General features: G+C 30.5%; 2 protein-coding genes across 6 annotated transcripts in view; one reads left to right on the plus strand and one right to left on the minus strand.

Annotated features, from left to right (window-relative positions):
- LOC111697244 (myosin light chain kinase, smooth muscle) lies at window positions 1–14747 on the plus strand. 4 transcript variants are annotated; one of them, XM_023467167.1, is made up of 18 exons: window positions 1–58; window positions 512–558; window positions 1475–1532; window positions 2411–2443; window positions 3081–3148; window positions 3378–3468; window positions 3776–3836; window positions 5057–5146; window positions 6271–6346; window positions 7000–7096; window positions 7616–7670; window positions 9077–9133; window positions 9966–10048; window positions 11465–11517; window positions 12857–12925; window positions 13520–13572; window positions 13901–13988; window positions 14552–14747. In XM_023467167.1, exons 1-18 carry the CDS (start codon window positions 18–20, stop codon window positions 14689–14691), a joined length of 1260 nt encoding a protein of 419 aa, XP_023322935.1. In that variant the 5' UTR covers window positions 1–17; the 3' UTR covers window positions 14692–14747. The 4 variants fall into 4 exon arrangements, with proteins under 4 accessions (XP_023322935.1, XP_023322936.1, XP_023322938.1 ...); XM_023467168.1 differs by having other exon boundaries at window positions 5084–5146; XM_023467170.1 differs by having other exon boundaries at window positions 13901–13996; window positions 14552–14640.
- LOC111697238 (uncharacterized) overlaps window positions 14700–26653 on the minus strand; it is a 15980-nt gene continuing 4026 nt past the window's right edge. For both annotated transcript variants that reach the window (XM_023467158.1, XM_023467159.1), the window contains 21 exons: window positions 25567–25640; window positions 25151–25188; window positions 24790–24925; window positions 24098–24157; window positions 23932–24010; window positions 22582–22655; window positions 22234–22274; window positions 21715–21822; window positions 20977–21343; window positions 20788–20847; window positions 20454–20532; window positions 19669–19742; window positions 19352–19392; window positions 18787–19006; window positions 18075–18143; window positions 17572–17650; window positions 17276–17349; window positions 17081–17160; window positions 16375–16846; window positions 15952–16173; window positions 14700–15429 (listed from right to left, as the gene is read on the minus strand). In XM_023467158.1, coding sequence (XP_023322926.1) covers window positions 14801–15429; window positions 15952–16173; window positions 16375–16846; window positions 17081–17160; window positions 17276–17349; window positions 17572–17650; window positions 18075–18143; window positions 18787–19006; window positions 19352–19392; window positions 19669–19742; window positions 20454–20532; window positions 20788–20847; window positions 20977–21343; window positions 21715–21822; window positions 22234–22274; window positions 22582–22655; window positions 23932–24010; window positions 24098–24157; window positions 24790–24925; window positions 25151–25188; window positions 25567–25640 — 3076 coding nt within the window. In that variant the 3' untranslated portion in view covers window positions 14700–14800. The remainder of the gene's footprint in view (window positions 15430–15951; window positions 16174–16374; window positions 16847–17080; window positions 17161–17275; window positions 17350–17571; window positions 17651–18074; window positions 18144–18786; window positions 19007–19351; window positions 19393–19668; window positions 19743–20453; window positions 20533–20787; window positions 20848–20976; window positions 21344–21714; window positions 21823–22233; window positions 22275–22581; window positions 22656–23931; window positions 24011–24097; window positions 24158–24789; window positions 24926–25150; window positions 25189–25566; window positions 25641–26653) is intronic.

A 26653-nucleotide genomic window follows, 5' to 3' on the forward strand; every position in this document is an offset into this window, starting at 1 on the left:
ACATGTTTTAAAGAAAAATGAAGGATGCGAGTATATTTGACTTGTTCTACAAGAAAAGGTAATTAACCCAATAACTTCTACGCAGTATCGTTTACCTTATTTTTAATCCTAAATCCTATTTTGAATTGTTCAAATTTGAGCCAGGTTGCTGAACTTATTACCTTCTATTCAATTACTTATCTGATATTTATACATAGACTATTTGGTCTAACAGAACACATAGTTTTAAATATCAGGTCTGCGATATAGGGTTCAAAAGATAAAGAGATTAGAGTCGAGTGTTCAGATCTTCTATTAATTATATCTTTATAGAGTCGAGTGTTCAGATCTTCTATTATCTTTATAGAGTCGAGTGTTCAGATCTTCTATTAATTATATCTTTATAGAGTCGAGTGTTCAGATCTTCTATTAATTATATCTTTATAGAGTCGAGTGTTCAGATCTTCTATTAATTATATCTTTATAGTGTCGAGTGTTCAGATCTTCTATTAATTATATCTTTATCTAAAAGGGAGGAGGTAGGAAGAGGAAAATTTGGTGTTGTCAGCAGGGTTACAGGTTTATTTATAAACATTTTAAATTATTTACTTTTACACCAATATCGTTTCAAGGATTTCAAGTATCTCAATAATTCGTACGTTTTTTGTCTTTTATCTTGTCTGATCCACGGGGTAAAGATTTCAGTGATAATAAAATTAAATATCAAGAATTACCCATTTGAAAATTTGAAATTTTCTTAACTTTTTCAAGTTAAGAAAACAAACCAAGATATTGCTCTACATATAACATAGTTTATACCAAATAGTTTCTAGTCCAAGTGTCAACTTAGTTTTTGTGTCCGACAAAATTATTAATAATAGTGATAATTTTAGAATAAAGTGCTAATCTTACAGTAAAATAAGTGCAATTATATGTTGTTCTTTATTTTCTGTTTTTACACTTTTTTATTTAATCTTGGAAAACATGTGAAGAGTCAACTAGTATGAGAAAATTTCGTTTTTCTTGTTATATTTGACACTTGTGACGTCGTGTATAATTGATCCATTTCTCTGTTGCCACCTATTTTACTTGATAAACTATTTGGTTTATACTAGAATATTTAAGTAATATTATGTGTATTTGTTGCTGTTTTCAAGCAAATACGAGTTTTTAAGTTTTAATAGTGGCTTAAAAATCAACTTTTTAGGTGAAATAGGTCTGTTTACACTGCACCATTGCTGTTTTTCATGTTCATTGGACTATTTTAATCATAACTTAAATCTTATAGTCGTCTTCATAGTGTACAGTTTTATGGGTCCTATGCCTCTCACGCATTTAAAATACGTGAAATTTCAAGTTCAACTAGCTCTGTATAACATAAAACTGGACTGTCAGGGGATGTTCGTAAAAGAAAGAAAATATTAAATAAACAGGGTTAAATCATGTACCATTGATCGACTGGTAATTTCCTAGAGAACGATTTTTGGATATTTAGGAAACAATGGGAAAGATTACGCTGCAAAGTTTGTAAGAGTACGGAACCAAAAAATCAGGTTGAACATTGTTCTTATACAAATACATGATCGTTTTTAATATAATCATTTGACTACATGCTAGGGTTGTTAATCGTTTTTTTTAAAACTTTTAATAAAACTTTCAACATTTAAAAACTGTATTTTGATAAACTTTGCTTTTATTAAACTTTTCAATATTTTTAACCGCAGAGAAAATAAACTAAAAATGAACCAAAAAATCGTTTTAACATGTTCGTTTGAACATGTTCCTAACGTGTTCGTTTTAACATGTTCGTTTTAACATGTTCGTTTTAACATGTTCGTTTTAACATGTTTGTTTTAACATGTTCGTTTTAACATGTTTGTTTTAACATGTTCGTTTTAACAGGTTCGTTTTAACATGTTCGTTTTAACATGTTCGTTTTAACATGTTCGTTTTAACATGTTCGTTTTAACATGTTCGTTTTAACATGTTCGTTTTAACATGTTCATTTTAACATGTTCGTTTTAACATGTTCATTTTAACATGTTCGTTTTAACATGTTCGTTTTAATATGTTCGTTTTAACATGTTCATTTTAACATGTTCGTTTTATCATGTTCGTTTTAACATGTTCGTTTTAACATGTTCGTTTTAACATGTTCGTTTTAACATGTGCGTTTTAACATGTTCATTTTAACATGTTCGTTTTAACATCTTCGTTTTAACAAGTTCGTTTTTGTTACGTTTTTTTCCATTTATTGTCACTCAGGGTCTAAATTTGGCAAATTTCAGGGAAAGCATATTTTTAAAAATAAACAATTTTTAACTTTGTAAAACTTCTAAAATTTGTGTGGAACCAATTTATTGTACATCCATAACGACAGGGGCATTCTTGGCGCTCTTGTTTCAAATCTTTATAGTTTTATTCTTTCCAGGACCAGTACAGAGAAGGAGATTAATATTCTCAGGTCTTCTTAAAGTTTAATCGATCAAATATTTAAACTTTTGAAATAAATATAAAAATATGGACTCTAATTTACGAAATCAAAACAATCGCTCATTTAACAGCAAATGTTGCCGATAAGCGACAACAAAATCGCATCCAACTTATGCTGCCAAATAAGCGATTTTTTAAATTTCTTACTTTAGAGAATGGTCGAAAACATTTTGGAATGCCGAGAAGCCCTCAATCTTATTTTCACACACACTTTTTTCTTAATAATTTTAAATAACTGAATCTGATTTAAATACTACCATTAAATTACCATATTTATTGGGACACACTGTATAATACAAAGACTATCATCTCAAAAAAAAAAAAAAACGCTTGTTGACTTCAATCTTTTATGTCCAAGGGCGATTATTTTTTTATGAATGCAGGGGGGGGAGTGACCAAAATTGCAAAGGAAATGAGATTTTTAAAAGATTGCAAATGTTAAGTATTAATCACATAAGAACAAGACGTTAATTCAACAATTAAGACAGCAAGTGAATATTTGAACGGTGAAATAACATTACTTTTAAGACCTGTTTAGTGTTTACTGATATAATTAAATAAAATCCAAAAAATAACTTTTTGAAATTATTTTTTTTATAACTGTTCAGTCAGCTGAGCAACCCTCATATTATCCGGTACGTGGATTCATTTGAAGGATTAGCAGAGATTATTATAGGAAAGATCAATATTATCTTTTTCAATACAGTCGGCGTTTATATCAATACAATAAAGACGACTATTCTATTTATGTTTTTATCTCTAAAAAGATTTTTTCAAATAAAAAGTTTAAAATACGCTGTTTATTGAAAAAATGTCTTTAATTCTATATTTAATTCTGTTTAAAAGCTTGGCAGGAATAAAAAGATGTCGTTCTCTATATCTTGAATATATCTTTGGTCCTGTAGTCCTTGAGTACCTGGAAGGAAGAGAACTGTTTGAGAGAGTAGCTTCAGATTCATTCCATCTCACAGAAACAGATTGCTGCCTTTTTCTCAGGTCAATACTTTCTGTGCTTGGGATTTTTCGACTATATGAATAAAGATTACAATGTTTAAATACTTGTTTAATTTATCATTAATTTATTAAAAAAAGTTAAGGAACTTAAAAATTTCTTTTCTTAAACTGCAAATTCAAATTGTCTTGCTTCAAGCAATTGGTTATCTCAAGAAGAAAAAAATAATAGCCTGGTTCAAAAATTAGTTTTTCCTAAAACGACAGGCAAAATTAAAAAAATTTACTAAGAGAACATTTCTATAGAAAAAAAAGTTTTTTTTGCAAGAAATAAAACATATTTTGTTTCCAGACAAATTTGCCGGGGTGCAGAATATCTTCATTCAAGGAATATCTTACACCTGGATTTAAAGGTTAAAAATACAATAAACTTTACAATAAACTTTCCAATAAACTGTACAATAAACTTTACAATAAACTTTACAATAAACTTTACAATAAACTTTACAATAAAATTTACAATAAACTTTACAATAAACTTTACAATAAAATTTACAATAAACTTTACAATAAAGTTAAACAATAAACTTTGTAATGAAAAGAAAGATAATTATTCCACTTTTATAAATATGGTTTCCATGTGAAATTTCGTTGCGCGGGATTGCGCGGATTTACATGGCTCGCAAGTAAAATCCACTTGCAATTGATGTAAAGATAAAAGTTTATATTTTGATATTACCGATCTGAGATAAGATAAAATATTATAGTTTATGGCTAAACATACACATACAAGTTATAATGTAACAGGCAAAAATCTGCAACTATTCTTATATTGTTTGCTATATGTAATTAGGTGGCGTGGAGATTATCTGTGCTGGGTATTATCCCCACCTAATTTATATTAAAACGTTTACAATATGATGAATATTACTAGGTTTTGAAAATTTATAATAAGTCAGGGTTTACTAGTTAAATTTAGAGAGACCGAGGTGCAGCATAACAAAATAATTGATTTTTTCAGTTTTAAAGTTTAGTACGTATAACAGAGTAAGATAAAGAATGTATCAATAACCTACCAATATTTGTATTATTTTTTTGCAAGAACAACAAGAGGTTTTATTGCACTTTGAGATGTAGGCGTCAAATAACATTTCTTATAAACTTTTTAAAATATGCCTGACGAGGTTTTAAATCAAGTGGCAGGTTATTCCATAACTTAGGAAGTGCACATGAGGGAAGATATTTTAATGAGCCTGTATTCAGAATGCCAATCACAAAATTTCCGAGTTTTTAAAAGTGTTGTTAAATAATGAGGGAAGATTGTTCTATATAATAATATTTATATAGCTAATAAGTCCTATCAATCTTTAATGAACTCTTTTAATTCCAAATATTTGATAATTTGTTAAGCCATAATACGAAAATTTTATAAAGATGAAAAATGATTAATTAATTTTATAAATATACTTAGCCTGAGAATATGGTATGTGCTGCTAAGGAAGGTTGTTCACTAAAAATATACTTAGCCTGAGAATATAGTATGTGCTGCTAAGGAAGGTTGTTCAAAAATATACTTAGCCTGAGAATATAGTATGTGCTGCTAAGGAAGGTTGTTCAATAAAAATATACTTAGCCTGAGAATATAGTATGTGCTGCTAAGGAAGGTTGTTCAATAAAAATAGTGGATTTTGGAACTGCTCTACAAACTTCACCAGGAGAAAAAGTAAATAGTTTTCAAATGAATTACAAATTTTTTAAGCTTAAAAATTTAAAAAGTAAGGCAGTTTGTCCTTGAATATTCAGTACTTTGTTAAAGAGTATCCTTAATATTGATCTTTAATCCTGATGCTTAATCTTGATCTTTATTCTTGATCCTTAATCTTGATCCTTAATCTTGATGCAGGCATTATCAATTTGAAGATCAATTCTTGATCCATTATAGAAAATGACCACCATGGGACATTGATTAAATAGAATTAAATTAATGATCTGCATCAGATAGAGATCAATATCTGATCCTAAGATTCAAAACATAAAATTTTGAATTCAGAAAGGAGATTTTAAAAGCTTTGCGTCTGCTTAGACCCAAGTAAAGCTCAAGTAAAGACCCGGGTTTTGGATGGCCTTGAGTTTAGTAAGAACCAACCCTCTTGGGGTTTCTCTCTATAAGACTCGAGTCTTCAGCAGCTGATGCCCGTAAATTTATTTTTTAATCTTTTATATTTGTACATTTGAAATCTCGGGAATTATTTGAGGTGTCAAATTTTATTAATCATACAAAATAAACATACCATGAAAATAATGTTTCAACAGAAAGTTTGAATTTTCGAAATTTACATCTCCTTTTCACAGCTGATCTGACGGCATTCTGTCTGCTACAGAGAGAAAGCTTGCAAAACAGTCTCTCATTGGTCGAATCTGAACCAATCCTGACTTGGGTTCTATCTAAGCCCGAGTTTTGGGTTTTAGTAGGGTTTAAGCTTTTAAAATCTCATCTCTCTGGGCTCATTTACAGAGTTGTTATGTTATAATTAAAAATCCCTAACTATATTTCTAAAGTCTAAATACAAGACTTAAAGGGACTGTTAGCGTAGTTTCAAGTTGCCCTTCATGCAACCATAGCAATGCCAGATTTTCAACTTCATGTTTTGGCTCGGAAAGAGTTTAGTTCTGATAATTTTTCTATTGTTTCTCATAACCAAGAAATGTCCGAGTCACTTCTGCAGCTAGAAACCACAATGGGAAATAATCAGTTTTTAAAATGATAAACATGTGAATCGGAAATTTCACTCTTTGAATCTAAATATATTTAAAATAAAGACGACTTTTATTTCCCTTTTGCTACAGATCCAAGTGATGTGTGGAACCCCTGAATTTGTTGCTCCTGAGATTATTGCTTATGATTTTGTATCTTCTGCAACAGGTTATTAACATTATTAAAAATAAACAGTTTATAAACAGCTCTGTTCTTCATAAACTGGAATAATATAACAAATGGTTGAAAATTTGAAAGTCGTCTTTGGTCTAAAATATAGTTTCCGGTATTCATTTGGCAACCTTAGTTTAAAAATATTTTTATAAAACAAAAGTCACAAAATGGACTTGGTCTTACCGCAGGTCCAAATGTGGTCTGCGATTTTTTTGCTTTCAAAATTACCAAAGATAAAAAGAATTGTGTTTAGATTTTAATATTTTATATAAAACCATGCAATTTTTATCCTCTGTATCCTATTGTATGTTTAGATATGTGGGCTACTGAATCATTATCACCTATATTTTACTTTATGTTTAGATATGTGGGCTTTCAGAGTAATCACCTATATTTTACTATATATTTAGATATGTGGGCTATCAGAGTAATCACCTATATTTTACTATATATTTAGATATGTGGGCTATCACAGTAATCACCTATATTTTACTATATATTTAGATGTGTGCTCTATCAGAGTAGTCACTTATATTTTACAATATATGTTTAGATATGTGGGCTATCGGAGTAATCACTTATATTTTACTATATGTTTAGATATGTGGGCTATCGGAGTAATGACCTTTATCTTACTATATGTTTAGATATGTGGGCTATCGGAGTAATCACTTATATTTTACTGTCTGGATTTTCTCCATTTATGGGAGAAAGTGATGCAGAGACTTTTAAGCATATTTCAAGGTCATAAAACTACATACAAGGTTACCCACAAAGGATGAGACTGTAAAGACGACATATAACTCTGTAAATATGACGAGCCCAAGGTTGAATTAAGTCGTCTACCTTGAAGAAAGTCTATTTTTATCTTTTTTATGATTTAGCAAAGAAAGGAAAAGTTTACAGTTGCAGGGAGTCATAAATATGAGAAAACAGATTGCGAAAAGTTTGTACCATCATCTCTGAAGTCTCATCCTTTGTGGGTAACCCTGTATAAGAATGTTTTACAAAAGAATTAAAAATAAAAAGGCGTTATTTAGAATAAATTCGAGACATAAAAAACAATTGATTCTACGACGTGAGTAGTTCATGGATGTATTTGGTTACCAGTCCCATTATAGCTATTTATAAAATTACTGTGCACTTTATCATTCAAGGTCAGAAAGGTTACAAATATGGTTTAGTTTTTCAAAAATATTTTTTTTTATTTCTTTCTAACCAAAAAACTGCGAAACAAAATAATAGTGCTATAAAAATATTCAGTGTTGACTATGATTTCAATGTGAGAGAGTTTAACATTATCTCAGCAGACGCCAAGGTTGGTGCAAATATAATTTGGAAAAAAAAGAATTTTTTTAGCGAAGATTTTTTAAAACTGATTTCCTCTTAAATAAATCCAAAAATGCAGTTGCTTTCTGCTTGCGACAGGGAGCGGACCTCTTGTGGCAGCTCCCGGCTTCACAGTTCGGAGGAGCACTGCATAGAGTTGCTGATGACTTATCCTACAGGGAAGTAGCGGAAAATAGGATTTAAATAGTAAACAAGAACTCCATCTTCAGTTTTTCTCTGGCGCAACATCTCAGTTAAAAGAAGGAGAACAGAAGTAGTATAACCCATATGGTATACAAGCCATGCGCAATAATACCTGTTTTTTTCTTGGCCAGCTGGGAGGACTGGACTACTGTGGAAAATTCCACCTGATGGGGCTTTAAGGCTTTCAACTCCCCATTTTGCATAAGCATGGTACAGTTAGGGGTTTCCTTAATTCCACTTAATTGGGAACAACTTTATAAAAAGGGGAAAGCAGGGATATTCTAGAAATCCCTCATTCCCTTCCTCCTCCAAACTTCTTTATTTCCTTCCTTCCTACTCCTGAACTCATTGTCACAAGACTACTTGGAGAGGCCTCAAAACGTAGAAAATGCTTCATTCAGGAAAGAGCTATTCTAAGAAAGAAACAAGAAGAAAAAACAAGAAAAAACAAGAAAAATGGAAGGAAACTCTCCAATGATAAGCTTTACACTATCAACCTTTATTCCATTAGAGAATGGAGGCATCCTTGGAGATGGGGCTAGGAGACTCCCCCCCCCCTCCCCTCCAATTTACCTTGAATAGAAAATACACCAGGAATATGATTGAGTGCTGAATCAGTTTGAATTTAGTTCCTGAAGTTCCTGACTGATCTAATGTGTGTAAAAAAAACAGGAAAATAGAAAAGCATGCCTCTCACCTAGTTTTAAGTTAGCACCTTGGCAAACTGCTAGGATGTCCCAAAAATTTTAGTTTTTTTTTTAAATTAGTCAAAATATGAAAAGGTACGAACAAGAAGAAAATGAAGACCAAGAAATTTAGAAATGTAAAAATATTTGCATCTGCTATCATATAACTATTTAAAGAATATTATTAAAAATCTAAAATTAAAAACAAATAATAAAAAAATATTTATTCTGAAATCTCATTATCCTAAACATAATAATTTACAGTTTATTGATTTTAAAAGATATTCTTTTCCACAGTGAGAACCAGAAAACAGTGGAATTCTTCTTTTCTAATTTTGTGTTTCTAAAAAGTGCCCTGGGCATGTTAAGAGATAAATTAGTTGTAAAAATTGCAAATTTTAAAATTCTTAGTGACATTTCTTTAGTAAAAGAAAGAACAAATACGACATTAATTTTAAAGCTATACGGCTCTCACTGTACCGTGGAACAAAATTGAAAGTTTTAGGACTTCATCAGAAGATTGCTCGTGAAAAACAGGCGGCATAGGTTAAGTGCAAGCCAGGTAAAAAAGGCTGACCACATAATTGTCTAGAAAAAGCATTAGAAACGTTGTTATGTAAAAACTAAATACTTTCTCCAACCAAGTCCTTCTTAAGATTTTTTTAATTCTCAAACATGCAAATTTATTGCAAACACTTTAGTGATTTGATTTGATTGAATTTTACTTCGGGTCTATCAATATGCGCGTAACGATTAAAAAAATTTCATTTTATCTGAACATGATCGTTTTTTAGCCATTACCGAATTATATATGAAATGTTTCCGGTCATGTTTACATTACTCTAATGTATGATTATTTTTCTATCCTTCCTTATTAGCCATTTTTCTATAAACACTGTTGTGCAACAAGAACGGCAGAATAAAAGAAAAACAACCAGACTAAAATATTTTGATATTTAGATAGTGTCTTGAACATCCCTGTCTCTTGACATGAATTTAGTGTCTTGAACTCCCTGTTTCTTGACATGAATTTAGTGTCTTGAACATCCCTGCCTCTTGACATGAATTCAGTGTCTTGAACTCCCTGTCTCTTGACATGAATTTAGTGTCTTGAACATCCCTGTCTCTTGACATAAATTTAGTGTCTTGAACATCCCTGTCTCTTGACATGAATTTAGTGTCTTGAACATCCCTGTCTCTTGACATGAATTTAGTGTGTTGAACATCCCTGTATCTTGACTCGAATTTAGTGTCTTGAACATCCCTGTCTCTTGACATGAATTTAGTGTCTTGAACATCCCTGTCTCTTGACATGAATTTAGTGTCTTGAACATCCCTGTATCTTGACTCGAATTTTGGGTCTTGAACATTCCTGTCTCTTGACATGATTTTAGTGTCTTGAACATCCCTGGCTCCTTCAAGAAAATATGAATGAAGCGGTGATTTCAACTGCAAACCTTAAACGATATTTAGCCAGGTATATTTAATTTCCTTTCAAAAATGAAACAAATAAACAATAAAGTGATTAGTTTTTATTATGCGTGCGTAACAACCATTTATTCACAAGGTGATGGGATATTATACGACCTGATAGTTGTTTACCTTAAAGAAATATGAGATATCTTTAATAATGATTGAAACAGGGATTTAACTAGATAATGAGTCATTTTACTTTCAGAAAATACTAAGATTTTCGAGTATTATGTGCGTATTTTGGCGTTAAAGCTTGGAGGAGTGAGGGAACCCCCGACGCCATGAGCCTTCGCCTTGCAGGCACAAGCCTCATAGATTTGCTAGGCAAACCAAGCCTCCGCCATGCAGTAAGAGCTTCCGCAATACAGAATAGCTTTCTTATAACTCTTGGTTTTTATATGTAGTAAAGAATTTTTATCATTTTTTCAGCATAGCGGTAATAGAATTTTACTTAAGATTAATGTTGTTTAATGATTGTCATCATTTATAACTCATAAAGTGGTTTATAAGAGTTATGTTTTACAATAAAACATTTCTGACGCCTTAAAGAGACTATTGGGAAATTCATTTCTGAATAGTTTATTTTGTTTTAATCTTTAATTTAAGTAATTCCTATTTTGGGAAATTTTTTAGATTTAAATTATTTGTAAATGTTAAATTTTTGATTATCTTAATCTGATAGAAATGTCATAAAAGGTATAGATTAATATGAAGATTATAAAATATCAAATATAATTACTTTCAGAATTTCTTCTGTAAATGTTTTCCTTTTTGCGTAAAAAATGCATCAAGTCTTATAAACCAAATTTCTAGTCATAATTAGTCACTATTTATAGAAATTAAATTAATGAACGTACTTCTGATCTTTGATAAACTTTTTATGCTACTTTTGCGAAAAAATACAAAAAATTCTTTACTACATGAAAAATTAAAAACCAAGAGTTTTAAGGAAACTTTTCTGTATATAGCAGAGGCTCGACGTTTACTATATATATAGGGGACGCTCTAACTGCATAATTTAAAGTCCCTCTCAGCCTATATGTCCCATCTCATATTTCTGAATTATTTTCTAATAAAGGAATTGTAAAAGAAATTTAAAGATTGGCGTATACCATTCACAACGGCACCCTTAAAAGTTTTATCTGAAGAAGAAAACAGAAGAAATCTATCATCATCTCTTTAAAAATCGATTATTTTCATTAGTGTGTTCTCCTTAAAGTAACCTGCGCATTTCTGCTTCTTTAAAAATATGAAGGAGATGTTCAAAATAAAACACTGCAAGGCACCGTTGTGATTCGGAAATTGGACAATCGTTTGAGATGAAAACGACAGACAGTCCCTTTAATAAAGAACTCGAATCATCTTAATAAAACTTAAAGAATATTGATTGGAGAATTCAAAATAGGTTTTTTTTTCATAGGATGCGCTGGCAACGATGTGGGCAGGCTATACGAGCGATGAAAAGAGTTTCAAGTACAAATATTATTTTAGCATCAATTTTTTAAAAATTTCTTTTGTAATGATTAATCATTCTTCAATGGAATTAAAAATAAAATTCAATGAGTTGGTGACTGGTGGTTGGAAATCCTTTTCTTAGAAATTAAAAACTGAAAACTACTTAATATCGTTAAAAACCGCCAAACAAAGCTTACTTCAAGGGTCTGTAATCATTATTTCAAGTGACTGCATCCATACAAAGATGGAAATACTCGATTCTCAACAGTACCTTTGAAACCTATCTTATAATTAATGTGAACAAAACTGTCCTTTTTTTTAGGTTAAAAGTCTTTATTTCTCATAATTCCTGTTTGTTTTCCTTGTAGAAAAACCACAAAGAACACTCCCTTTAATAAGTTTAATCTTTGACCTTCATGTTCAAGAAAACTCCCTTTAATAGGTTTATCCTTGACCTTCATATTCAAGAACACTCCCTTTAATAGGTTTATCCTTGACCTTCATATTCAAGAACACTCCCTTTAATAGGTTTATCCTTGACCTTCATATTCAAGAACACTCCCTTTTATAGGTTTAATCTTTGACCTTCATGTTCAAGAACACTTCCTTAAATAGGTTTAATCCTTGACCTTCATGTTCAAGAACACTCCCTTTACTAGGTTTATCCTTGACCTTCATGTTCAAAAACACTATTTTTAATAGGTTTAATCCTTGACCTTCATGTTCAAGAACACTTCCTTTAATAGGTTTAATCCTTAACCTTCATGTTCAAGAACACTTCCTTTAATAGGTTTAATCCTTACCTTAATGTTCAAGAACACTTCCTTAAATAGGTTTAATCCTTGACCTTCATGTTCAAGAACACTTCCTTTAATAGGTTTAACCCTTGACCTTCATGTTCAAGAACACTTCCTTTAATAGGTTTAATCCTTGACCTTCATGTTCAAGAACACTTCCTTTAATAGGTTTAATCCTTACCTTCATGTTCAAGAACATTCCCTTTAATAGATTTAATCCTTGACCTTCATGTTCAAGAACACTTCCTTTAATAGGTTTAATCCTTACCTTCATGTTCAAGAACACTCCCTTTTATAGGTTTAATCTTTGTCCTTCATGTTCAAGAACACTTCCTTAAATAGGTTTAATCCTTACCTTCATGTTCAAAAACACTCCATTTACTAGGTTTATCCTTGACCTTCATGTTCAAAAACACTATTTTTAATAGGTTTAATCCTTGACCTTCATGTTCAAGAACACTCCCTTTAATAGGTTTAATCCTTGACCTTCATGTTCAAGAACACTCTCTTTAATAGGTTTAATTTTTGATCTTCATGTTCAAGAACACTCCCTTTAATAGGTTTAATCCTTGAACGAAGAGCATCACGCACCTTTACCCTGGACAGCCAGGGGAGTGAGGTATATACAGGTAATTTAAAATTATGTGGTTCATGTTAAATTGTATATTCACACTGAAAACACCGCTGTGTAAGTAGATTATCAATTTATCCGTGTACATACTAGACGGAAACCAGGAGTTCAACATTAATATTTCAAATTTAGACTATTTGATCTAACAAATAGACAAACACAGAGATTACTACTTTAGTTAGAATCAAACTTTTCAACTCAGACCTTTTTAAACCAAGCTAAGAACATTTATGTGGTTCTACGGTTCTACAGAGTTCCCCAATCTAAGTTTGAGGCAAATTGGTCATGAGGTCCATGAGCTATAATGGGAAAGACAAAAAAGACGGACAGACACACAGATTACTACTTTATATTCACTTAGATTGGGAAACCAACTTTTCCTGGAAACTAAATAATTTTCTACAAAAGTCGAACTTCTTAATTTAAAACTTGCAAAGAACCAGGCTAAGAACATGCTTGTGGTTCCACCAAGTTCCACCATCAAATGAAAAGCAAATTTGTCAAGGGGTTCCCGAGTTATGATCAGACATACAAACAAACAAACAGAAATATTTACTTCGCATATATGAAATGATTAATATTTATTTTCTAGAAAGTTTGAGAGACAGTGTGAATTCTGACCTAACAATATCCTCTGAAAATCAGGCCATGAAAACTTAATTGAAAAGACTAATCTACAATTATTGAGGATTATAAACAAACTGACTTAGTTCTGTTGATATTTATCTCAGAGGATGCAGTACGCTTAATGAAAACAAAGATTTAAGGTTTTTTTTTGTCAATTTTGTTTGTGAAATAGACTGTGACAATGTTTTTGGATTTTTTATCAAGTATACTTTTGATATGATTAAAGCTGAAAATTAATTTCAAGTTTCATCTGTCGTTCTCCTCTATTCTGGCGACCACTATTATGTCGCTTGAGATAAATTTTCATCATCAATATTATTTTTTTAATTACTTTTTTCCTGTACAGAGGGAAGTAAAAGAGGAATTTACCCCTTTTACCAGAAACAACGAGATTAAAACATTGGAGAACTGTATTGTACCAATAAGACGGACAGGTGAATTAGTAAGTTTTAAAATCAATTTTCATGCCTTCTGCCCTGTGAAAATTTATTAAAAACCTTTTCTTAAAAGATTTGTATCTGTCCTCTACTTTTTTCATATTTTCTTTTCACAATATTAAAAAATGGATTTTCAATTTTTGAGCCAAAAAGTTGAAAATCCCTTATCACTAGAAATTGCACCTTATTATTGGCATTTGATCGGAAAAAAATTGAAATCAAATTCATGTTTTCAAGTAAAATGTCTTCAAAAGTTATCACCTTTAAAAAACAAACAATTCTAGCTTTTAACTGTTGCTTTTCAAGTCCCCATTTTNTATTTATCTATTTAAATTACTGGATTTTGAAAACTTTTAAAGATGGACCTTTTTTCCATTCAAAATTAACAAGTTGGACCGTTAAAAAACCTTTCCTGGGGTCATGTGAGTTGACACAAAAAATAGGGCCTGATCGGTTCAGTTAGCAATATATATATTATGAAAGTGACAAAAAATGATTTGAATAGGAAGGAAACAATTTTGACAAATTATTTTTAATTATTTAATTATTATTAATTGTAGGGATAGACAAGTCCGCTCTTCTAAGAGAAGAAGACAATACTACAGAAGATAATCAAACTGAACTAAACAAAGAAAGAAAAAGAGGAAAAACTACTGGCAAAGTTAAACATCTTGTTAAATGCTTCGAAAATATTTTGTAATAATAACATTTAATTTAAAATATCTTTATTTATTAATACAAGTAGACATTTTCTAATTTTCTATAAATAAAGATGAAGCTGAGAACCAACATTATATATTTCTGTTTATTTAATCAGCTCCATGTTTACTTCTCTTGTGTCGGAGCATGTTTCCACGAGCGGAAAAGGTCATATCACATTGATCACAAGGAATCTTTATCCCTAAATGTACAGATTTAATGTGCTTTTTCAAGGAACTATTTAGAGTAAACAATAGATTACATTCTTCACATGAATACCGTACACCCTTATGGTTGACCTGTACGTGTCTAAACAAAGAGCTGTTGTAACTACCGACAAAATCACACTGATCACATGGATATGTTTTGCCTTGATGCTGCTTGCCATAGTGCCTGAATAGATCCAGCTTGGTGGTTGAGGAGTATTCACACTGGTCACAGAAGAAACTAATAGCACCGTGCATTCTATCCTTGTGCAGCTTCAAGCTGTACTTGTTCAACGTGGTATACTTGCATTCATCACAAGGAAAACTGATTCCATGCTGTTTAGCCTTGTGATTGTTCATAAACTTAAACTTATGACATTTAAAACTACAGAGATCACATCTCAGCACTCGTAGATGTTTATTCCACTTGTGTTTCTTCAAGGTTAGTTCAACATCAGTTGTAAAAGCACAAAGTTCACACAAGAAAACGGTTTTCTCGTCTGAGGTCACTTTTTTACTTCTAGCCTCCACATCTAAATATTTAATTTTTTAATTGTTTGAAAAAAGACAAAAAATATTTTTGTGTATTTAAAACCTAAAAAAGAAAATTAACTTTTTTCTAGCAACTGAATTAATGTAACTTTATGGAAAAAAAGTAAAAAAAAAATAGAAATGCAATATCTAGAGCTACAGGGTGTCCCAAGAAACATGGAAATAAAAAGACTGTTTTAATATCTACCGAATTAGTATCACTAAAAAATAATGAGTATTTGGATACTTTTGGCTTTGTTAACTTAACCAAACAAAATTCTTTTGCGAATAAAACAAAGGGAAGACCATTTCATATAATCTTGAATTTAAGCGTTTTAGGGTTATTTGTTTTAATCATAAAAGACCATCATCAAGTTTACTAGAAAATGCCGCGCAGATTTAAGACGATTTAAAAGTTATTGAATTCAAATGTTTATCCGGAGTATCAGTAAGAAGAATGTATGTACAATATACAGGTGCTGTACAGCATACACTGTACACGAGCAGTGTACTGTACTACTTACTCCAGTGTTTCTGTCTGCGGTGACGCGCAAGATCAAATTTAGTCTTGAACATGAGTCCACACAGAACACAGGTTGGTCTACCCCTCTCATGCCGAGTCTTCATGTGATTTAGTAGAGCAATTTGGGTTAACGTAACATATTCACATTTATCACAAGAAAACAGCTCCTTATTGTGTTTAAATTGCTTGACTGGAACGCCTTCTGTTTCTGTTTTCAACATTCCTATTAAATATTCTAGTAAAAACAGACAAAAAAATAATGGGAAAATATTTCTGAATAAAATCCCCCCTCCACCCCGGAATATCTGTAAAGTATTTGCTACAAGCAAGAAACATCATTAATGCCCAACTTTTTTAAAGATAGTAAAATTAAAATTGGAAGCTTGCTTAAAAACATTACAAATATTGAAATTCAAAATTTTACCTTTAATATTTCCGTTTATCTGAAAGTTCTTTTTACGCATGGATTTTGAATTATTACAATTTTCTTCAGATACGTGAAAATCTAGAATTCCACCTTTAACATCTTCTGAACGCTCTAACTTAACATCTCTCCCCTTTTCCAATGGCCCGGATACTGGAGTTTGAATCTCCGGAGGATGATCAGGATCTTGATCAACCTGATGGACTCCTCCTGGATCATTTTCAATTTCTTTCCCATCTTCAAGTATAGAGTTTAGGATTGAAATATTCTCTTTAGCAGAGTTTACTGCTAGCTCCTTTACACCTTCTTGATCTGTAATTTGTTCAATAAGAAGAAGATTATTCTCAACTCCTTCTTTCAGTTTTAGTAAGTCCTTCATCAGCTGATTAAATGTCGGCTTCCTCCGCTTTAATACTGCTGGTTTTATGAGTTCTATAGTAGGCACCTGCGTCAACAATACTGGGTTCACAATCTGAAATTATAAAATCCCTAAATATTAAATCCATACCAGGAGAAGTTAAAATTGCATTAGCTCAAGATTTAAGTAATAAACTGCTAGAAAACTCTCTTTTATTCTAACAGTCTGACATCAAACAGGAAAACAATAAATGAAACAAATAATATATTTATAAGAAAATCATTAAGAGATATTAAAAATAATATTCAATCTAAAAATGTATGATATATTTCATGAAACAACTTTTACCTCCTCTTCAGAATTAGTTTTCGCTGGGTTAATCTTCAAAGTTTTATTTCGTTTTTTATTTGTACTGTTCTTGTATTTAACTAGGAAAAGTGGCAACATATTTTAGATTTAAAACTTAAATTCACTTTTTTCCAACAAGAGAATATATGAAGTAATAATAAATTATGTTTTGTTTTGAATATTTGCCACTCAAACCTTTTAGATTATGAATACTAAAATAATCGCAGCCAGTTACTTCTTTGAATAGTTTATGAATTGATCTCCAAGCTCTAAAAGTAAATAAGGCATTTATGATTTAGTAAAAATAATAATAATAATAATAATACTAGTATCTATTAATAATAATAACTAACAATAACAATAACAATAACAATAAAAATAACCATAACAATAACAATAACAATAACAATAACAATAACAATAACAACAATAATAATAATAATAATAATAATAATAATAATAATAATAATAATAATAATAATAATACTCACTCTCTCTTCTGTTCCAACATTTTTTCAGTATTACTTGGAGAGTTTATAATATGTTTTCCATCAAAGTTCTTTATTATTTCTAGAAAAAAAACTATTTTTAAGAGATGGGTCCAGTTGTATTTTTAAAATCATTGATGAATATTAAATCCGCAGTTAGCAAGTTAAAAAACGGATTCCGTTAATTAGTGACAAAAAATAAATGTTCAGCAGCCACAATTTTCTAACATTTGGTTGTTCCAAGTAACTTTTTGGCTGAACTTTATTTCGATAAACCTGAGTGATAGTAGATAGAGGGAGGGGGGGGGGGATTTTATAGCTTGGGACTGCATATTTTTTATTGTCTCAAAAAGACAAGAACAAAATCAAACACAAACTATTTGTGTTGTAACAAGATAATGTCGTTTTAGCATAAAGTAAAGAAAACAATAATTTTAATAGAACTTGTTTAAGATTGTCAAAAAAAAAAAACTTATTCTTAGTTTTCATCTTTTAAATTGTTTCACCTTTAAGTGCAAATGCCTGGTCTTCAGAGAAGTTTGGAGCTCTCTTCTGTTCTTCATTTCGTCTAATGTCTGGGATCAAATCAAATCAAATCAAATCAAATCAAATCAAATCAAATCAAATCAAATCAATTCAATTCAATTCAAATCAAATCAAATCAAATCAAATCAAATCAAATCAAATCAAATCAAATCAAATCAAATCAAATCAAATCAAATCAAATCAAATCAAATCAAAATCATATCATATCATATCATATCATATCAAATCAAATTAAATCAGATCAAATCAAATCAAATCAAATCAAATCAAATCAAATCAAATCAAATCAAATCAAATCAAATCAAATCAAATCAAATCAAATCAAATCAAATCAAATCATATCATATCATATCATATCATATCAAATCAAATTAAATCAGATCAAATCACATCAGATCAAATCACATCAGATCAAATCAAATAATCAAATCAAATCAAATCAATTAAAATCAGATCAGATTACGAAATGCAGAAATGAATGCCTAGGGCCCATTTATTTTGTTATCGGTGATATTTCTTCGATATAGGAGCTTTAAATAAGAAAAATCTTCATCAAATCGAACTCAGATATATGTCTGCGTGTTCTCAACTTATTTATTAATCCTTGTTTTTGAAAAGATTCCGTTTAAAGCAATCACCTATTATAATAATTATTCAACGTTGACACTCTACCTTCACTCTCCAGCAGACTCGGGTCTAACTCCGTCTCCAACCTACCATCTTCTGGGTCAGACACGGTAGAGTCTAGCACCGTATCTCCATCTTCTGAGCCAGAAAGGATGTCTTGTGGCACCATATCTCCACCTGTGTCGGAAAGGGTGGCTTGTGGTGCCATATCTTTAATTTCTTTTATACCAATATCACTCTCAGCTATACTTTTAACCTTTAAAACCTGAAAACAGGAAAACTATCAAAACGTCCAAAAAATTAAAATTTAATAAAATCTTAAAATGTTGTAAAAAGACATTTCTTTACAAACACGTTTCTTTTATATATATTTTGCTTGTCTGTCTGTTTGTTTGTCTGTTTGTATCCAATAAACGTTAAAACGAGTGAACCGATCGGGCCACGGTTTTGTGTGGGACCTCACATTACCTCAGTGAATATCTATTGATGCTCAAAATTACAGAAGTGTTGTATAAAGTTGCCAATAGGGTAAACAAAACTCTTTGTACATATGTACATAGTGCAATTTACAATAAAGGAGTAATAAAAAAAATTAAATTTTAACCATTACCTCTGATTTCTTCTTCAAGTAACAAGTGTTTCTGTATTTCCCTAAAATCAAAATTAAAATGATAAATTAAAAAGATAATCTGGAAAAATTCGGTTCAAAGAGTACGTCGGAAAAAAGTTAAAAAATATTTATTTTTAGTTTTGACAAATGTTAATATGTTATTATGTTAATATGTTTACTGCCCCCCCCCCCNTAGTACAAGGTAAGGAGTGCTTGTCAGGCTTTTTTAGAATCAATAATAAACCCCGTAATTGGGATAAACATTACTTTGCAAAATGAAAAAATATTCTGGTATTTTAACCAAGCTTAGGGTTTACCTCTCAAGTTTTCAACAGAGAAAAGATCAGACCCAGATTCTTTTTTAAACCGGTCATGTATAATTGTCCATGCTCTAAAATAATACCTTATAAATTCAAAACTGTGAATATGTATATAAAATATTTAAATGAAAATAATAACAATAATAAAAATACTAAAAAGTGAGAAAGAATGTAAATGATCGAATTAAATTGGAAACTTGTGTATGTTACTTTTACAAAATTAAAGGAAACATTGCAAAAAGTTTCAAATACTCAACTAATACTTATTTATTTTTACTCAAGATTTAAGAAGGAAACCCTGCTGTAGATTTTTAAATTAGGTTAACTGTTGAATAATCAGTTTTTATATATTAACCTAACTTCATTTTAATCCAGATTTGAGAAGGAACCCCTGCTGAAGATTTTTAAATTAGGTTAACTGTTGAATAATCAGTTTTCATATCTTAACCTAACTTCATTTTAATCCAGATTTGAGAAGGAACCCCTGCTGTAGATTTTTAAATTAGGTTAACTGTTGAATTATCAGTTTTCATATCTTAACCTAACTTCATTTGAATCCAGATTTGAGAAGGAACCCCTGCTGTTGATTTTTAAAATGGGTTATATAATCAGTTTTTATATATTAAACTAACTTCATTTTAGTCCAGACTTTTCTTAACTAAAGTTTACTTTTATAAATGCTGATCTAGGACTTTGATCCGGAGTCCGGACCAGCACACAATGGCGTTGTTAAAACCTTGATTCAAAAAATCAATTAAATACTTTAAAAATATTTTACTTACTCATTTTTCATTTCCTTAACTGCTGAAGAATTACTGGATGAATGAATTATGTCTTTTCTCTCAAAGTTCTCAATCAGCTCTGTGAAGAACATAAAATTAATGTTTGAAAATGTAAATAAAACCAAAATTTTTTATTATAAATTGTTTTTTTTTTCTTCCAGATCTAAGAGTAAACTACAAAACAAACTGTAAGAAACAGACAAATTTTATACCACTAAAACTCTCTAATCCTTAAATTGTAAAAATCGTTTTCCTTGTACTTTGATAAAGTTATTTTTTTCGAAAAACCACAATTTCTAAAAAAAAGAACACGATTGTTTAAATTATTTAACACCTTGAAGCAACTTAGATTGAGCTGCAGAGAAGTTTGGAGCTCTCTTCCGTCTCTCTATTTCTAAAAATATTGTTGACGACATTTTAAATTATATTCGTAAACATATTTGTATTAATTTCTTTTTAGTCGGTTAAGGTTTCAAATAAATGAATTTTCGAAAATCGTCAAAAATCAAAATTTATCTTAAACCTTCAGCTTCGGTGTAGTATTGGTTGCAGCTGATCTGGTTTTGGCTGATCTGGTTCTGGTTGATCTGGTTCTGGTTAATCTGGTTCTGATTAATCTGGTTCTGATTGATCTGGTTATGGTTTATCTGGTTCTGGTTGAGCTGGTTCTGATTGATTTGATTATGGTTAATTTGGTTTTGACTGATCTGGATCGGGTTGAGGTGTTTCTGATTGATCTGGTTCTGTTTGATCTGGTTCTGATTTGGATATTTCAAATATTGATCTAAAGTTTGAAGATCTTCAAAAGCATCATCTTCTTCAATTTCTAGTTCCTCAATACCTTCTTCTTCTTCAAATTTTTCCCATCCTTCACAACTGCTACCCAAATCCTTCATTTATATTTAATAAATTAGATATGGAAGGATGTTATCACAAATCAAAAAAGTGGGTTCAGAAGAAATATGATCAAATTATTTGTTTTAATCATAAATTCTTTAATTCAAAGACATAAAGTAATTTTTTTAAAAATTCATCTTAAAGGTAAAAAAAGAGAATTAAAATCTCATTAGGAAACATTCAGGCAATGCTTGAAATAAATAATTATGAATTTTTATTAAAAATGATTTGAAGTCAGAATTAAACGATCAAACATTTATCCTCAAATTTAAAAGTACCCACATTTGATATCGAGATCAAGATTTCAAGATTAAAAATATCCACACAAAAGTTCCGATCTCTGAACTACTTTCTATGATTTAACCTGAGGTTTGAGATGACGGTCTGGAGGATAAGGTTGAGGATGATCAGATCCATGGATTGAGAGAGGATCAAAGGCATGAGATAACCCTACAAACCCTTCTTTAGAAGCCTAGAACATCAATTTGTAAAAATGTCTTCCATTGTGATTGATCACGGATCACTGATCATGGAGACATTAACCCTGATACTTACAAAATAAAATTATTTGCACCGCATTAATCAGTATTCTTGTTTCAAGTCATGGCTAAGCCAAGCATTATCTTTACTTCAAGTCATATCTAAGCCAACATTATCTTTGTGTCAAATCATGGCTAAGCCAAGCTTTATCATTGTTTCAAGTCATGACAAAGACAACATTATCTTTGCTCTAAATTATGGCTAAGCCTACATTATCTATGCTGTAAGTTATGGCTAAGCCAAACGTTATTATTTTCCTGCCAAGCATTACCCTGATTTCAAGTTCAAGTTAGATTAAATAAGAAGAATTAGGTATTTATCTATTTTTATATCTGGGACTTACCTCAGATTTCTTTTTTCTTTGGATGGAGTTCTTGTATTTTACTAATTTTATGACAGTTTAACTAATGATAATTACAAAATATGGAAACATTTGAATAATGATAATGATAATGATAAAGTTAACGATAACGATAACGATAACGATAACGATAACGATAACAATAACAATAACAATAACAATAACAATAACAATAACAATAACAATAACAATAACATATGAGCTTTACATCAATTAAGAAATCGAAATAAAATCAAACAAGCATAGGAGTATTTTCATCATTTTCATTTTCGTTAGTCATCAATCATGTCCTGTATTTTAAAAACAATAAAGTATTTAACTGTTATAAACCTTTTAAATTATCAACTGTAAAAGTTTTGCAACCAGATTTCTCGATAAAATAAGTATGCACAGCAATCCATGCTCTAAAATAAATAGATTTCAAATCTAAATTAAAAAAATTATTCTTTAATGAGGATTGAGGAGTGCTTAAAATAGATTTTGAAGTAGCTTGAAGCTTGAATTTATGCTTTACGTAAAGTTTACAGTACAGTACAGTTTACAGTACAGTACAGTTTCAGTACAGTACAGTTTACAGTACAGTACAGTTTACAGTACAGTACAGTTTACAGTACAGTAAGTTTACAGCACAGTACAGTTTACAGTACAGTACAGTTTACAGTACAGTACAGTTTACAGTACAGTCCAGTTTACAGTAATGTACAGTTTACAGTACAGTACAGTTTACAGTACAGTGTTTACTTTATTATCAATTTACATTTTAAAATACAGAGACATCCAATCTACTGGAAGTGTGTAACGAAATTAAGTTTCACAAAAAAGCCCAGATGTTTAAGAGAAGCCCATAGATAAAGATAAATTGCGCATAAGACGACATTTTTCATCTTTAAAGATATAAATGTACAGAGATGTTTTAAAGATATTCCTATTACATAGATTAACTAGGTCGGTTGTGAACATTGGCTGTTCTTATGTCATTGAGTACTTGCAGTGTACATGAGTTCTGTAGAGAGAAATTTAAGTTAGTTTAGTCCTTCTCATGTCCTTCTTCAGTTCTCGTCAATATGATATATTGCTCAGTGAAATAAAATTCACTCTTGAGTGGTTTAATAAATATGAAATCCATTAAAACACCAAACCACCCCGCTCATCATTGAAGTACACTTTGACCCCTAGAAGTATGAGTTCGCGGACTGTACAATTCTTGGTGATTTTGCGTACATGAGCTATCTATGTTTATTTATTTATCTATGGAGAAGCCAATTGAAGGTTGTGTTTAAATACTTCCCTCTAAAAATCAATATTCATTTTTTATAAGATTTATTGCAAATAAAGAGATTTTTAACATTTTCTCATATATATTTAGGAACTCGTATGATTCTATTTTAACAACAAATAGAACTTTCTAGATGTAAATACTAAATACAAGATATTCTACAGTAGTTGGAGTTTATATCAATGCATATACAATACAATACAAATAATAAGTTAGAAAGTAAAGATAGAGAAGCTGTTAAATGACAGCTTCCCTTTGTTACTATGTTTATTTGTATCCATGCTGTTTACAAGCTTAGTAGAAATCAAAAATGAAACCATTTTATTGATAAATACGAAGAAGACTGCATCAAAATAAAGAATTTTTAGAAAATGGGGTATACATAATATTTCTTAAAAACTTACTCCTTCTTCTTCTCCACCATCTCAGCTGAGTTTATCCCTGAGGTGAGAATATCCTTCCCACCAAACTTTTCAATTATTGCTAAAATATAAATAATCCTTTAGAACCAAAAAACACTGTTATTGTATTGTGTACACTGTACACAATTAGCGACCGTTTTTATCTTACCTAAAAGTAATTCCGTTTGAGCTTTGGAAAAATTTGGAGCCCGTCTCTTGAAGTCCATCTCTAAATATTTTTTAATTTAAAAAATTATAAAAATAATTTTAAGAAAATAGAAAAATAAATATTTTTGTCAGTTATTGGTTCTATTGTGTAGAACTGATTTCCCTTGATCATGTTAAAACAAGCTTTATAATAAAACAAGACATTCGTATATATGTTGCGTATAGCCGGCCAAACGGCTGGATCGATAAAGCTGAAATTTTTTGTGGACACTCATGTGTGGCCGGGGGATGTTAAAGGCTAAAATAAAATTCGAAATTTTTTTTCCAATTTTTTTCCACGGGCCGCGCCGGGCCCTTCAGCTAGTCATGAAGTGCTCTTTAATCATGATATAGTGATAAGAAATTTGCCCCTTCAAAAATAAAATTCTAGATGATAGAGAGTCTTGTGGTGTAGAACTGATCTCCCCTGATCTTGTGGAAAACAATATTTACTCTCTTAACAAAAATGCATCCGTGGCAAAAATGGCAAATTTCTTATTAATAAATGCTTTAAAGAGCACTCATAAATTAACTTAGCATAATTCGATAAAAAACTTTTTGAAATAAATAAAATTATTTAAATAAAATTAAGTAGATATAGCGTGAATTGACAGCATGGTTGTATTATCATATAAATAAATCTAATACATTTACCCATTTCTTGTTCTAGTGTAACACGGTCAGGTTTTTCTTGGTTTGTGAGAGGAAATTCAAGATTCTCCAGGGAGTTCCAACTCATCCCCATCAAATCCATTGTATCTTCAGGCTTAGAACTATCCTCACTACACACCTGGACTCAAACATTAATTTACCAGAATTCATTTTTATTGATTTGTTGATGTTATTGTGATTTGTTGAATTTTAAATTAATTTATAATTATTTTAATTTAAATTAACTCATTACTGTAGTATAATCTACTGTACTGTACTGTACTGTACTGTACTGTACTGTACTGTACTGTACTGTACTGTACTGTACTGTACTGTACTGCGTAATGCTATTGTTTATATTTACCTCCTTTCTTTTGCGACATACAATGTTCTTATATTTCACTAGATACATTTAAAATAGCATTCAACTTGTTTACAATAAAAGAATTAGGTTATTAAGTAAAGAAGTTGAGTTTTTGCCACAAACTTTGATTTTCTAATCCCTTTATCTTTACAACCCGATTTCGTAGACCTTTGATATTTCAAATTGTAAATGCTGGTATATCAAGTAATATAAGTTTAAAATATCAAAGGTTTATAAAATTAGGTTGTAAAAATTTAGGAATTAGCAAATTTATGTTTGTGGCAAAAACTGAATTCCTTTTGAACGATAAATTTAGAAAAATTTGAATACCTTATATTAAGTAACCGAGTTACGACTTTATGAGAAACATTGTCATTAATAAAGATTTTGAAAATATTCTGTTTTGCCATTTTAACCTTTTAAGTTATCAATACTAAAGACATCACAGCCTGACTGCTCTATAAACTGATTATGTACAACTCTCCATGCACTGAAACATAACATTATCATCTGATGAAAATTAAACAAAAATCAATATTTCATAATTTTGTTGGGCTTTCAATTTCGGTAACATTTTTCCATATAAAAATACTAGCTCAAGTTCCCGACGTTGCCCAGGTTTAAATTAATATTTATTAGTTTCTCTCGCTGGATTCCCAGGTTTGGTAATATATCATGATTTTAAAAATTTCAAAAAGTTTTCAGCCTATGTAAAAAAAATGTCAGCTGAATTGGTTAAGTCGTTTAGCAAGGTATAGCGAATATATATATATAAATTTAACCATTTTCCTTAACTGAACAGAAGCAAATTCGAAACCTTTTGTATTAATAAACTATGAAAAACTGAAACTAATCTAGTTAATTGTATATAGTATATATATATACTTCCTTTTCTGTCAGTCTGTTTGTTTCTTTCTTTCTTTGAATGAATAAATGTCAAAACGGCTGAACCGACTGGGCCCAAACTTTTTGTGGGACCTCAAGTGACCCCAGGAAAGGTTTACGGTTGATCGAATTTTCAAAAATTTGCCTCTAACAAAATTTGAAGAAAATTCTCGAATTTTTTTGTTTTTGTTTTACAATGTATACAAAGAGAAATTGTTCACAATTAAAATAGAAGATGGGCGCGAAGCGCCCTAAAAGCCTAGTATATATTATATATATATGTAATATTTATCATATGGACCAAAACTTACCGATTAGAGGTGGGGGTTTAAGTTTTGTAAAATATGCCCCCAGGAAAAGCTGGGGAATACACGTGTTAAATTACAGGTAGTTAATTTATTAATGTAAAAAGGGTGAGGGGCCAATTAGTATAATAATGTACTATGGCAGAAATTTCATAATATCATAAACGGGGGTTTGGAAAAATTAAGTGGATAGCATGTTTTGAATTGCCTTACAAATGATCATACTATAGACATAAAGTTTAGGGGGGTCAAGGATATTGACACAGGGCTACAGAATACTACGGGTTCTGGTAACCCTGCACCCGGGTACGCT

Source organism: Eurytemora carolleeae, unplaced genomic scaffold (assembly GCF_000591075.1).
Source record: "Eurytemora carolleeae unplaced genomic scaffold, Eaff_2.0 scaffold222, whole genome shotgun sequence".
Classification (NCBI taxonomy): Eukaryota; Metazoa; Arthropoda; class Copepoda; order Calanoida; family Temoridae; genus Eurytemora; species Eurytemora carolleeae.

Coding starts and splice junctions, on each gene's coding strand:
- LOC111697244 (XM_023467167.1), top strand. CDS start 18: ATGAAGGATGCGAGTATATTTGACTTGTTCTACAAGAAAAG. Junction 3,469..3,775: donor GATTGCTGCCTTTTTCTCAG/GTCAATACTTTC, acceptor TTTTGTTTCCAG/ACAAATTTGCCGGGGTGCAG. Junction 7,671..9,076: donor TTATCTCAGCAGACGCCAAG/GTTGGTGCAAAT, acceptor TGAAAGTTTTAG/GACTTCATCAGAAGATTGCT.